General features: G+C 41.9%; 1 protein-coding gene across 8 annotated transcripts in view; it reads left to right on the top strand.

Moving 5' to 3' along the window:
- DYM (dymeclin) overlaps nucleotides 1-12,399 on the top strand; it is a 218,151-nt gene extending 205,752 nt beyond the window's left edge. For 6 of the 8 annotated variants that reach the window (XM_075739713.1, XM_075739712.1, XM_075739715.1 and 3 more), the window contains one exon: nucleotides 10,734-12,399. In XM_075739713.1, the coding sequence (XP_075595828.1) occupies nucleotides 10,734-10,883 (150 nt within the window). In that variant the 3' untranslated portion in view covers nucleotides 10,884-12,399. Of the gene's footprint in view, nucleotides 1-1,742; nucleotides 1,964-6,850; nucleotides 7,818-10,733 lie in introns of those variants that run through there. The other 2 variants (XM_075739718.1, XM_075739716.1) reach the window with 2 other exon arrangements.
- The last annotated feature ends 311 nt before the right edge of the window (nucleotides 12,400-12,710 follow it).

The raw sequence follows: 12,710 nt of genomic DNA, 5'->3' as shown, positions 1-12,710 counted from the left end.
AGAGGGGTCTCGTTTCCCTGGTTGATGCACAAAGCCAAAGTCTTTTGGTTTTTTTGTTTGCGGGGGGGGGCGTGTTTTGGACCCCTGTATAGTGATAACGGAGAGGAGTTTGGTCCCAGTTGTCCAAAGTAATGTTCTTTTTGGCTTGGTGGGATGTTTTGGATGCTGCTGCAGCATTGCACCAATTTCCAGTGAAAGCATGTCTGGGACCTCGTCACTGGAAAAATATGCAAACTGAATCACTCTGCTCTTCTCCTGCCACCTTTTGTGTTGGGGGAATATGTTCTATGCAACTAAATGAGAAAACAAACAACTGTGACATTGTAGTAACTCTGAATTTTGGTTGAAAGAAACAGGCGGGTGAAAACAGCATTTTGACCTCTTGAGCCTCTGTGCTTCAACTGGATAATCCCACGACTGTATTAGGGCAGCACAGAGGGCTCATGTAGGTAGTTTCCAAAAGGAAAAATACTTTAGCTATGAAATTAGTGTGGTTTATGCTGTCAGCATGCTTCAGTCCCTTCCCGTCTCGGATCCTGAAGAGCAGGGAGATCAGTGGTAGAGACTTCGCCCGAGGTCACCAGCTCCACCAGCAAGCGCAAGGTGGGACTGAGTCCACAAAGACAGACGGTGAGATCTCAGGCTCCTTTCCCAGGATGGGAGAAGAAAAATCTAACCCTGGGTATGACAATTCCTATGAAAAAGTGAGAAAAGGGTAATATTCACATAGTGCTGGGTCAAAATTTGTACATTGTCCAGACAGGGTTCCTGGAGGCGAGTCCCTCTTGCAGCAAGGCAGAGTGCTTGCTCCAGTGCCTTACCAAAACACAAAAATGTGGGTCACGTTCCTGAAATTTAATGGTTTCCTTCATTGCCACACTTGTAGCAAGCACTCTGTGCTCATTTTGCATTGCTGATTGCATGGCACACACCACAGCAAGAGTTTTATTTGCACGATTGCTGGGGTTTTTTGGTGGGAGTAGAGGAGGTCAGGCAGCAGTGAGAGCTTTGTCTGGGGTTTGTTTTAGGACGATGGGATGGTACCTTAGCCTAGGTGGAGCAATTGTCCAGTGATGTTATCTGGAGCGCAAAGCATTTCCACAATAAACAACATTCCTCGTATTTTAGAGTACTCTGCTATCAAAATCAAAACAGCTGCTGTGATTTCAACAGTAGGACTCGCTGCTAGAAATTTAAAATATATGTAGTTGGGTCTAAGATTTGTGTGGCGTAGATTCACCACGTCTTTTGAGTATGTAGCTACGCATATTGGTATATACTCATTATTCAGAAGGATTATTTTCTCCAAACCCTCCATTGTTCATACACTTCTTACGCCATTTTCGAACTTTTCAGGTGAGCTTTTCTTCACCGTAAAGTTCAGACTAAAAGCGTGTCATTCACTTTTCAGAGAAAAATTAGCAGATAGTTGTCTCTGATGTGACAACTGGAATATTGGTTGGCATTTGTAATATCGACTTTGCTTTAAAAAAAAGGTTGGTGAAGGGAACACAAATCTGTAATTTTTATCCAGAAGTTGGAGCAGACTTTGTAGCCCAGACACATAAGTTAATTCTCTGCTGTCTCTACCAATAGGAGACGTTGCCTTTTTCACCCCTGTTTTACCGTCCTTTGAGTTCCTCCATGTTATTGCAAATAATCAAATTGTACAGGATCTTTGGCAAGTCCTGAACCATAAAAAGCCCTTTTTTGTTTTATCTGAGGATTTCCCCACTGACCAGGTGATGCCAGGGCTCTGAAGGCACTGTGAGCTTTCTCTGAAGGGACGAAGCATCTCAGCTTCTCGCAGATCTGCTGGTTGACTGTGCATAACCGATCTTCCCCTGCCTTCACTTGCTTGCTAAACTGAATACTTTTTGCCTTTGGCAGAGTGATCCAAACAGTGCACATATGGATCTAGGACAACTTAAATTTTTGCCCAATTTGAGACCTTCAAAGAGTTGATTCCCCCCCCGCCCCCCGCCCCTTGATTTGCACAATATGTTAAAGTAAGTGAGAGATTCCCAACTGAGTTATTAAAGCCAGTTTCTTTGTTTAAAGTTTACATTTAACATACTTGAAAAGTGGCAGATTTTCAACTGTCTTATTCATAAAATTCTGGAAAGAAAAAATTCAGCCTTGAATCTGCTTTGTTTGGGGGGAGAGTGGTGTTTTGGGAAGTCTTTATAAGGTTGCAGGGTTTAATTCTGAGACTTTTGAAATTCCTGGATGTCCAAGCCCTTCTTTGAGGGTACCACTAAAGCATCATTGATTTAATTGTGAGTTGTAGCAGAGCAAAGCATCCAAAAGCTACTTCTAATCTTGTAACTTTTTCTTAGCAGCTATACAAATCTTCTATATAAAGTTGTCAATGAATGATTGATTTCTAAATGCATTCCAGTTTTAACATAAATGTTTGCTGCAAACATACTGGTTTGCACTGCTGGAAAAGTAAAGCTTTGCACATTATTCTGGAGAAGGATGTGAGCTGAAACGCAGGAACCCAGGGCTTAAACTCATTTGCATCTTCCTTAGCACTGGTAAAAATAGGGCCTGCTGTTACGAAATGTGCATTTTCTGCAAATCCCATTCTAGGAAGACTTATACATCCACTTCATATCTATAAAAGTTTTCTGAGTTGATAAGTTCATCCCCATTTGTGTAGTGGTGCCCTTTAATGCTACTGAGAAATGGGTCCAGAGATTATTCTGGTTTTCAGATTTAAATTCCCTAAATTCAACAGCACACAAAGGATTTTATATCTTTATCTGAGTAGTCAGTGTGTGTACATAACAGGATCCCCAACGCTCAAAGTCAGGCACGACAACTGTTTTTGTGAGTTGGGCCAGTAGCTTTCTTCAGTCCACATGTTTAAATCTTTTCTTGGTTATTTTTTATTTCAATTTTGATAACATACCTCATTTTTACCTGTTGTCATTTTGAGGTTTTTCATTTTTTGCTCAGATACTGTGCCTGTGTTCTTTACTCTAAAAGGCATCTGTATTTTCAAAGAATTATTGGCATTTGAGGTTAAGCCCTGAAGTAGACAAATGTTCTGTTTTTTTGTTGATGGTACCTCACCTACAGATCATGCCTACATACTCAAGCTTAGAGTATAATTCCATATGTCAATCTCTAGTCCTTTTTTTCCTTATTATTTGGCAAAGCCAGCATATATTGTATTTTCTGCGGCGTTGCAAACATCCCTGTAATGTTCCTGTTGCAGTTGCCTGTCTCTCTCTGGTCTGGCAGCCAAGTCTCAGCTCTGTCTGGCTCCTAGCTGTCATCCTGGAAATGTTCTGAAAAGATGCGTATCCATCTAGACAACATGATACACAGAACAATCCTGACATGGCAAGCAAATTGTAATTATAACTGCAAATCCTTGAAGTGTGACTACGTACTTAAAACGCATACAATGTTATGTAGAGGTTAACAATGCTTAGCAGCGCATAATATGAATTCCTGGTTTAGGTTTTCATCCTCTTCATCTTTTGTTCCCATTCTTAAATTTTTCCAGGTAAGCACAATATCTACAAAGCTGTGCAGGGTTCCCCCTGTTTTCTCAGACTAACCGTTTAAGGGATTTTCTCAGGATCAGCTGTTTAGGTGGCACGTTTTCAGCCAGCTTTGCTGAAGAAGCTGCTGACCAGTGGTACAATTTATTTACTGTCCTGTCTAGAAGTAGCCCAGAATCAGATGTTTCTGAGGTGGACCCAGGACAGCCTGCAGTGGGTAGCTGGGCTCATCCTAAGCTCAAATTTGTACTTTCATACAGTGCTTTTGGAATTTGTATGGATTAAAGACTCGGCATGGAGACAAAAGGGATTTCTATGGCATGATTTGGAGCTATTGACATTTATCAACAATATTTCCTAGCTGCAAGGAATAGAAAGAAGTGCAGATGTAAATGCATCCCTGACTCTCTAGAAGGACTTTAAAGCTGTCAGTGTTTGCCAACATATCCTAGAAAGAAATGCAATCTTTTTCCTTTTTAGCAATGTGGTACTCCGCAAAGCTTTGCGCCCTGGCAGGATTACTGCAAATACTTCATTTCTTTAAATCATTGTGTCTTTACCAATAAACATCTAGGCACAGCTGTTTGGTTGATTTTTCCACAACTGACCTGGCTTCTCAGTACTCCATAAAAAAATTATAATTGCTAAACTCTCTCAACAGAGGCACGTCTGTTTCTCTGGTGGTAGTTCACATCTTACAGTGCAAATTCACTGTCCGCTCCCTGACTGGTTATTTTCCTGCAGCTGTGGTTGTGCAAACCTTTATTCTGAGTGATCTGAGAACAGAAATCAGATATCAATGATCCTAACTTGCTAAAACAGTTGTCTCCCTATCGATAAACTTCCCTGCCCTTCTGGACCAGGAAGATTGTATCTCATTAGATGAGTAGGGGTTACTTACTGGATTTTACTCCCTCAGAAAAATGTTGTTTTCTACTACAGCTGATGTTATTGCTTAAACTGGGGATATTTAGCCCGTGCATAGATTGTTTTGAACGTCTTCTTGTCATCTTGAGTTTACTATTTCTTTGTCAAAACCTCTTGACACACTCCAAGCCACTGTTTTCTTCTCCGACTTTACATTTGCACCTATTCCTTACACAGATCTTTGAACAAGATGTGCAGCTCGTGCTTAGTCTAGCAGATTTCCTGTTTGCTTCCTTCATCTCCCCACCATCATCTTCTGCTGGGCTGTCTGTGCTTCAAGGCTGAGAAGGAGACAAAGATGATATCGAGCAGGTGTGGTGTAGCCCATACAGCTATTTCACCAAAGCCACATAGATTTTCTGTCTCAAGTCAAAGAGAAGCAATGTAAACGTAAAGAGAACCAGAGAAAGATGAAGTGGCATTATCTCCCCGCAAGACTTAAATAATTGCAAAAAATTCAATCTGTCAGTGTCTTAGAACAAATACTGAGAAATTTTCTTCCATAAATTGTCCTCTGTCAAAGCACTTAAGTGCTTATATTTATTTAAAAAAATAAATATAGAAATGTTTACATATGTGTATCAGTACCATGAACACTGTACCGGGCATGACCGTTGAGTCATTTTCAAGATCATTTGCCATTAATTTGACTCAGACTGGGATTTTGGGGGCCAGATTTCATTGTGGATTTTGCAGACCAATATAAATGTTCTTCCCCAGCCCAAACTCCTCACGGGTCAGTATTTTAAGTGCAAGGCGTGTTGTAGGACTAAACCTTGCTGGGGTAAATATTCGTTGTGGCACCTATAAGGAAGACTTGGTACGGTACTGAATTTTTTTTGCTTTGCCAGTTGATATATTTTGCTAATAAGGTCCAATCCTACCGATGCTTCCCAGGCAATACTACTATATTTAACTGAAGCATTATGAAACACATCATTTGCCAGCATGTCATTAGGTTACCAAACAAGGCTTATGGTAAGCTTTTCAAATGCACACAAATCCCGTTTTCAGAAAGACTTCGAAGCTTCAGATTGATGGAAAGTTAATGTGAATTTGACTCTCGAATGTGTTCAGACTCCTTTGGAAATGGTACTTCTCTCCTAAACCACTCACGCTTTTGAAAATACTGACTTGCATTGGATTGCTCTTTCAGAAACCAGTGTTTCTAACCAAGGACTCAAGGAAACGAGGATTCTCCAGTTTAATGTTAATCCAGTTCTTTGATTTCTTTCTTTTCCACAGCGACTGCCCCATTTCTTTTCATCCAGTAAAGCATCTAGATCACTGAATGAACAAAGACACAGCTTTGCTCCATCACTCTTAGTGCAGCTCCATCTGCCCTTGCTCGTGTTATCTGAGCGGAGATCATCCACTGACATGACACTGCAGCCTAACAGCAGCTCTGATGGTTCATTTGTGAAGGGAAGGGGATTTTTTATTTAATGTATGGCTCAAAGTCTTCTAGCTCAAATGCCACTGCGTTGCCTGGAGCCGTGCCAGGTGCTGTTGGCTGGCCGTGATGCTATCTTCCTAATCGTTAACTGAAAAAAAAAAACCAAAAAGAAAAAAAGAAAAAAACCCGATGTTGTTGAACTTTTGCGGTAGGGGAGTTATTGCAGTTCAGTTCTGCATCTGTTCATCGGACTTCCTGTGGTTTTTCATCGAATCATATGATTGACAGCCCAGACAGTCTGCAAAGTTCTTGGTCTGTCTAGTTTATACCCTCGTCCCAACCGCTAAATCTGACTTCTGCTTTGTCTGGCAGAAGAAAACAAGATAGGGTGCTGTGGTAGGTTGATTCACCAGAGCTGATAAGTGGTGTCTGTATTTAAATTGTGCAGTTCAAATCCTAGCGTTTCCTCCAGCTATCGAGTTTTCAAGTACTGTCTCAGGTTGGTTTGTTTTAAACTAGCTGGGGTTGTCTCTGCTCTGATAACGACTGGAGAGAAATGCAAATAATGGCTCTGCTGGACCCATTTATGTCAGGGCAATGAGTTCAAAAACTCAAATAGCGAAGCGAAGGTGTAACGAAGTATTTGTACATCTTCTGACCCCAACCAGCTGAATGAATAGAGCTGTGAAAGAAAAAAAGACATGATTTATCCCATGCCAAGACTTTTCTTCTATTATTAGGACTAGAATTTAAGATGCCTTAGAGTGGTCCCTCTTTTCAGAAAGTGCTAAAAATCAGGTTCATTTGCATGTCACCAGCTGGGGAGCAAATACCTTTCCAGGATTAAGTTGGGCACAACAGCAGCAAAGCAGAAGAAAATGGTTTTCTGCATTGCTGCTTTGACGTGCCGCTTCGAGAATTCTGCTAGCCGTGATAAAACCCTCAGCAGTGCTGGCTGGGGTGTTTTCTGGGACTGCCCTGAGACTCCTGTGACCTGGTTGTTTTACAGCTCTCCTGAAACGTTCATTTGATGTCATCTCCTGTCTGTCTGCAGCACATGGCGAGGGCTCCCGATCACTCATTTGGAAGCGGAGCATGCAGGAGATAAACGGCACAGAGCTGAATTTAAACATTCCTTGCATTACCTTCTGTCAAAAATCTTAAAGCGTCACGGCATTGGTCAAGCTTTTTATGTGGTGTTTAACCCTTGCTGTTATAAATTGTTTTAAAGTCAGTCTAAGGGAGAAACGTTTTGAGGTTACTTAAATTTGATGATTTTGAATGTTAACAAATTTTGTTTTCAATGAACGCCCTAGTAGTGAAACAGTATGGGTAGTTTTGTGTCATAACGGTGGTAAATCTTGCAAGACAGAGTCTGGTGCAGAAGTTCTCTCCATGCTGAGTCTCTAGGATTTCCCGTGTTTAATAGATGAGAAAACATGGCCACCACACAGCCATGGATTATGGCATTCGTCTGAAGAGGTTGGGTGTGAATAACTGACCTGGAAGTCAAATTCTCCATGTCCATTGAGCTATCCTGGGTCCGCTGTTCAGCGGGACCGTTGGAAAAGGATAATTTCTGCCATTACTTACCTTCTTTTTCTAAAGATATATTTGAAATTGTGTGTATGCAATGGAACATGTATTATATCTCTCCTTTAAAATCTCATTATCCTTGCCTACATTCCCAAGATAAACCTGCAGACTGTTCAAGACATATGTTGTGAGTGTGAGAGAATCCAGGCTGATTGCAGTGAGTTATAGCCTTTAATCTGAAATTTATTATTAAATTGCTACGGTACGATCACAATAGATGGCAACATTGATCAGTCTGAAGAAGGGCTTAATAATAAAATCAATGCATGACTGTTAATGCCTGAAAATATGAATGCTGTCTGATTTATTTTATGCTGCCCTTCCAGCTGAGAGATGATGGGATAGGAAGAGCTGAGCATCTCAGATGAAGCTTTTGGAATTTCTGATACAATGTTGTAAAGCTTAAGATGTTCATTAAACTGCATAAGAGTCCAGAATAGTCCCAGACTAGTGCCATGAGTGTTTGCAAAACCAGTAGCTATAATTGGTGACCCTGAAGGTGAAAAAAGTTATCTGTGTTTAGTTCAACTCAAATTACCATTTTTAATCACTTTTTTCCCCTTCCCTCCCAGAAGGACTACTACCGGCTGCAGTACTGGCGTGCAGCCACCTTTGGGGTGAAGAACGACAGCTGTGTAAGGGCTTTTCTCTGCTAGGAAATGTTGCAGTGGTTTAATCATGAGGTTTAACCATTCATTCTGCTGATGCAATGCTGAACTGAACATGTTCCTGTCTACACTGACCACAAGTCAGGAAGCATTTAGGAGGGAAGTGGGGAAGATTACACTGAGGATAAGCAGAGTAGAATATCAGGGTTTTTTAAAAAAAAAAAAAAAAAGATAATTAAAATCTACATGAGGGCTTGACTGGAGTGAGGCTTAACCTGCCGAAAGAATCGTGGTAGGAGGGATGGGGTGGCAGAGGGGGAAGGTCTTGGAGCTGAGGCGGAAAGGGATAGAGGATGTTAATTAAAAGGGGGGATCTCACAACGCTGATGAGAAAAAAGAAAACTTGGGCGAGTATTACATAGAAATATATGCTAAAGAGAGACCATGAAGGTACAGTGGAAGGGAGATGGGGATGGGAGTAGGCTAGGAGACAGAAATTAGAGATGGGGGTGAGTGTGGGTGCAAGACACCTAAGAGGGAGGAAACAAAATGATGTGGAAGATTAAACAGGATGGTCAAAACAGACTTGGAGGTTGTAGAGGGCTGGTAGGAAATGGTTTAGGGGCACAAAAGGGCTATGGGAGAGCTTCTCTGCCACAAACTGCATGTCTGGCACAGGAAATGAAACTTGCTGATGCACCTTTGAGGTTCTGGGCTTTGAACTCAACAGGAGTTAGATGCAGAAGTGCCTTTAACAACCTTATCTTTTAACTGCCTTAGTTCCTTAAACAGAGATAATAGTGCTGGAAACAATACCGCCCTCCTTCCCTCCCTGATTGATGTAAAGATGAGCTCCCCACATGTTCTGAAATGATCAAGTACAGTAACGACAGCCACTCTGATGGCCAAAATGGTTCCTCCCAGGCTAAATATTGGTGTCTAGCTAAGTAGAGCTTTGGTGAAGGACCTGACCCCGACATAAGCCAAACCCCAGCAGCTCCAGAATGTTGGAACATGCTGGAAGGTGACACTGACATCCTCATCAGCATAGGAGATGGCAGGTGGTTGAATGAAGCTGTCCATGGAGAGACGTTCCTTGTAAAGCATAATGCAGGTGGAACCTTTGTGGCTTGGAGTAAGGGTATGCTCGGTATTTGCACCAAACGCTCTCGTAACAGCAGCAACACAAGGAAAGAGTGGAATAGTTCCCATGTTTTCTGACTGCCGAGAATCCAAATAATGTGGATATGTAAAAGTTAAATAAAGCCAAGTGGCCAAGAAGTGCCTCTTCAAAGGAGACTGTTCCAGCCAGAAGGGTCTTGTACCCGAGCGCAGGGAAACAGGACACTGTAAGCTCAGGAAAGCTGATAGGGTATCCCTTCATTATTAATGGGCAAAGAGGCTTCTTAGCCATTGCTGTGCTTGTTCTGATCATGTCACACCATAGAGTTTATTCTTAGTCTTAGCCACAGCCTTATAAATAATAAAATGGGTCATGTTTTATCTTACCCCAGTGATCATTGTAATGCGGCTTTTATCTGAGACTCTGCCAAGCTCTCGACACAGGCAACATTTGAAGTAGATAAAATGATTGAAGAGCACAGTACAAAAGTAGGCTCAGCTCTTCCCCAAAACAAATACTCACCGAGAACGAACGCAGTGGGTTTGCAGTGTGCGCGCTGCTTTGGGAGGGAGGAAATGAGAGAAAATTGGAAAATGGAGGATGCAGCATGGCTATCAGGTCAGGATGGGCTGGGCTCGTGCGTATGATGTGTCTTAATTCTGGAAGTGCTTGTACTGAAAAACAGGGCTTTTGTGGAAATGGTATTGTCTAGCCTGTGACTTCCCTCCCCTGCAGGAGGGGAGGTATCTGCTGTAGGGTCTATGTGCACAGATGTTGTGGTTACAGCCTGAGAGGCTGAAGTGGGATAGATGCGTGATGTGTTGGCAGTTGAGGAGCTTGCAGGGTTTTGCACTCTGATTGCCACAGTGATGTCATTAGAGTGATTCTGTCGACTGCTCGGCAATGGGAAAGCCAAGGCACAGAGGTAATGACCTATCCAAAGCTACAGAGGAACCTGTAGCAAAACTGGAAGTGGCCTCCAGGAGCCCACCCATGGACCCCAGCCATGCTTCCCACCTTGCTTGCTGGGTGAAGAGCATTTTTCTCCTGAAAACTTGTAAATACATAAATTCTTTGAGAATCAGAGGCAAAAAGTCACTTTGCCATACCACTAGGATCCTGAAAACATATCACAGACTATTTTTATCCTTTCCAAAGGATTCTTCTGCCAAGGAACTGAGTACAATTAATAGCAAAGTGCTTTTTAGGGAAGACTGCTATAAACAGGTCTGTATGGGCACAAGCAACAAGGTTTTTGTGGGGCTGCTAAAAATGACACCTTTCCTTAAGACTTTTGTGTTATGTAAAGGATTCACATGTTTAGTCTTTGTTAACAGGCAAACTGAGCATGCCCAACAGTAAAAGGGCTGAATATAATTTCTTCAGTTCAAAGAAGAAATTATAAATGATCTCTTTATTGCATAAATACTTTCCTTTGGGTCTAATGGTTCAGTTCCTTCCATTATTTTTTTCACCAGACCTCTTTCTTCAGTGTTTAAATGGGCTGCGTGTTTGCAGACAGATATGCAAACCTTCCCTCAGTGGACTTTGCTTTCTTGTTGCAGAAGTTCCCCGAGCTGAAGTTCAAGTACGTGGAGGAGGAGCAGCCTGAGGAGTTCTTCATCCCCTACGTTTGGTCCTTGGTCTACAACTCTGGCGTGGCCCTGTACTGGAACCCACATGACATCCAGCTCTTCACTATGGACTCTGGCTGAAGGAGATGCCCCAGCCAAGCCAACTCAGCTCCGTCTTCTTACAGAACATGAAACTCTGCACCGCGTGTTAATATGTGACCCCTTCCAGCGTGCACCCTCAACCCCAAAGCTTACGGAGAATGAAGCTTGCCACTAGTGTACAGTCCAGCGTCGATGTTTTGGAAGCAGATTGCCACCGGCACGCTGGCAACAGACTGTGATGTGAGGAACTGACGGCTTGTAGGCGACCTTGTATTTATAGTCCTATAACCTAGAGCTTGTTTGATGAAAATGAGGCCTTACACATGGGGTATGATGTTACTACCAACCACAAACCTGATTGTTCTTTTAACTTAACAGGGTAAATGAGGAAAGAGATTGCGGACTTTGATTTGGAAGCGGCATTGGTGTTTTTGTTTCTTTCAAGCGAGGCAGCTTCATTGGGTCAAGCTTTCTGTGGTCTGTTGGATTCTGCCATGGGTTGCTCATTACCTAATCCCGTGCTTTCACTCACAGCCCTTCATTTCAGTGGCACTGGCAAGGCTGCAGCCGTTAAATGGGTGTCTACACTGTCATCCGAGTGAACTAGCAAGCAGCATATTAATCAGATTAGCTCCCAGGCAGATTCAAAACTCTTTGATTTAGATATCAAAATGGTTGTGGGAGGATTTTCAATAGCAAGTCTTTTTTTGTTGTTGTTTGACTGGCAAATACTCTATAGAGGGCTAGAAACACCAGCTTTCAGAGTCAGGTCCCTTACAGACTTGTTTTACTGTGCTTCTCTGCAAAAGTTGTTCCTGGAAACTGAATGTGTGGGGGAAAAAAAAAAGTATCTCCAAAGAAAATAGTTATAAGATTATAAAATAGACCAATGTCCTGTAAAAATGTGTGTAATGGTGATGGTGTGTCATGGGGATCCTTGGCAAAGTTCTGTGTTGAAAACCCCCTGTTTGATATTAAAGGTTTTATGGCAGAACTATAAATTTATCTGAATGTAGAATACTTCTCTTTTTCTGCTGTTTTAAAGTGTCCTTTCCTGATATACCTGTTTCTGCAGTTGGAAGAACAAAAGAAATGGTTTGACCTGATTTTGAAAGAACATCTCGTTTTTCAAAATGAGGATCATTTCTTCTGTGGGGAGGCTCCTGACGGTGCCTGTTGCACATGCACGCAGACGCTCTCCTAGTCCCACATGCTGCTGTGTGGAGGACTGTCACCGGTGCGTTGCATGCCAAAACACAAATATCAAGGAATTCGTTCCTAAACACACATGGCAACCCCCTGTATTCACTGCCTGCTCCAGCATATTCTGTTTATTGACCCGAAGTGGGTGCATTTGCTTTCAAACAGTCCTTCGAGTGGCTTTAAATAGAATTTCTTGCACCCTTTTTTATCACCCCTGAAGGATGCAAAGGATTGTACTTTCCTTTTATCTGCTTATTTAGAAGTGAAAGTCCATTTGAGTCCTACATGAATGGAAATGTTGGCTTAAAAAAAAAAAAAAAAAGAAAAAAAAAGCTTTCCAAATTTATTTAAATATAGCTACAAAGCAACATATACAGTCCGGGAGCATTGTGGAATTTAAAATGGCAGAAGCTTTTTGAGAAAAGGCAATAGTAAGAGTGGAGATGCAATTTTTTCTTAGGAAAATGTGAGAAATGAGTGAACCATAACTGAGCTGCATATAAGGTTATGCGATGTTTTGGATTTATTTTGTATTGTTTTCAAGCAAACATTAAAGGGGGTAATGACTTTTCTTGGTTATTGTAGCAGTTTCTAATTTTGTCTTTATTAAAAGACTAAGAGTGTTTGTGACTCAAGCAGAGCTGCCCAGCCTTTGGAAAGGTC

This window comes from Balearica regulorum, chromosome Z (genome assembly GCF_011004875.1).
Source record: "Balearica regulorum gibbericeps isolate bBalReg1 chromosome Z, bBalReg1.pri, whole genome shotgun sequence".
NCBI lineage: Eukaryota > Metazoa > Chordata > Aves > Gruiformes > Gruidae > Balearica > Balearica regulorum.
Note: the sequence above shows the minus strand (reverse complement) of the source record. Positions and strands in the feature narration are given on the sequence as shown.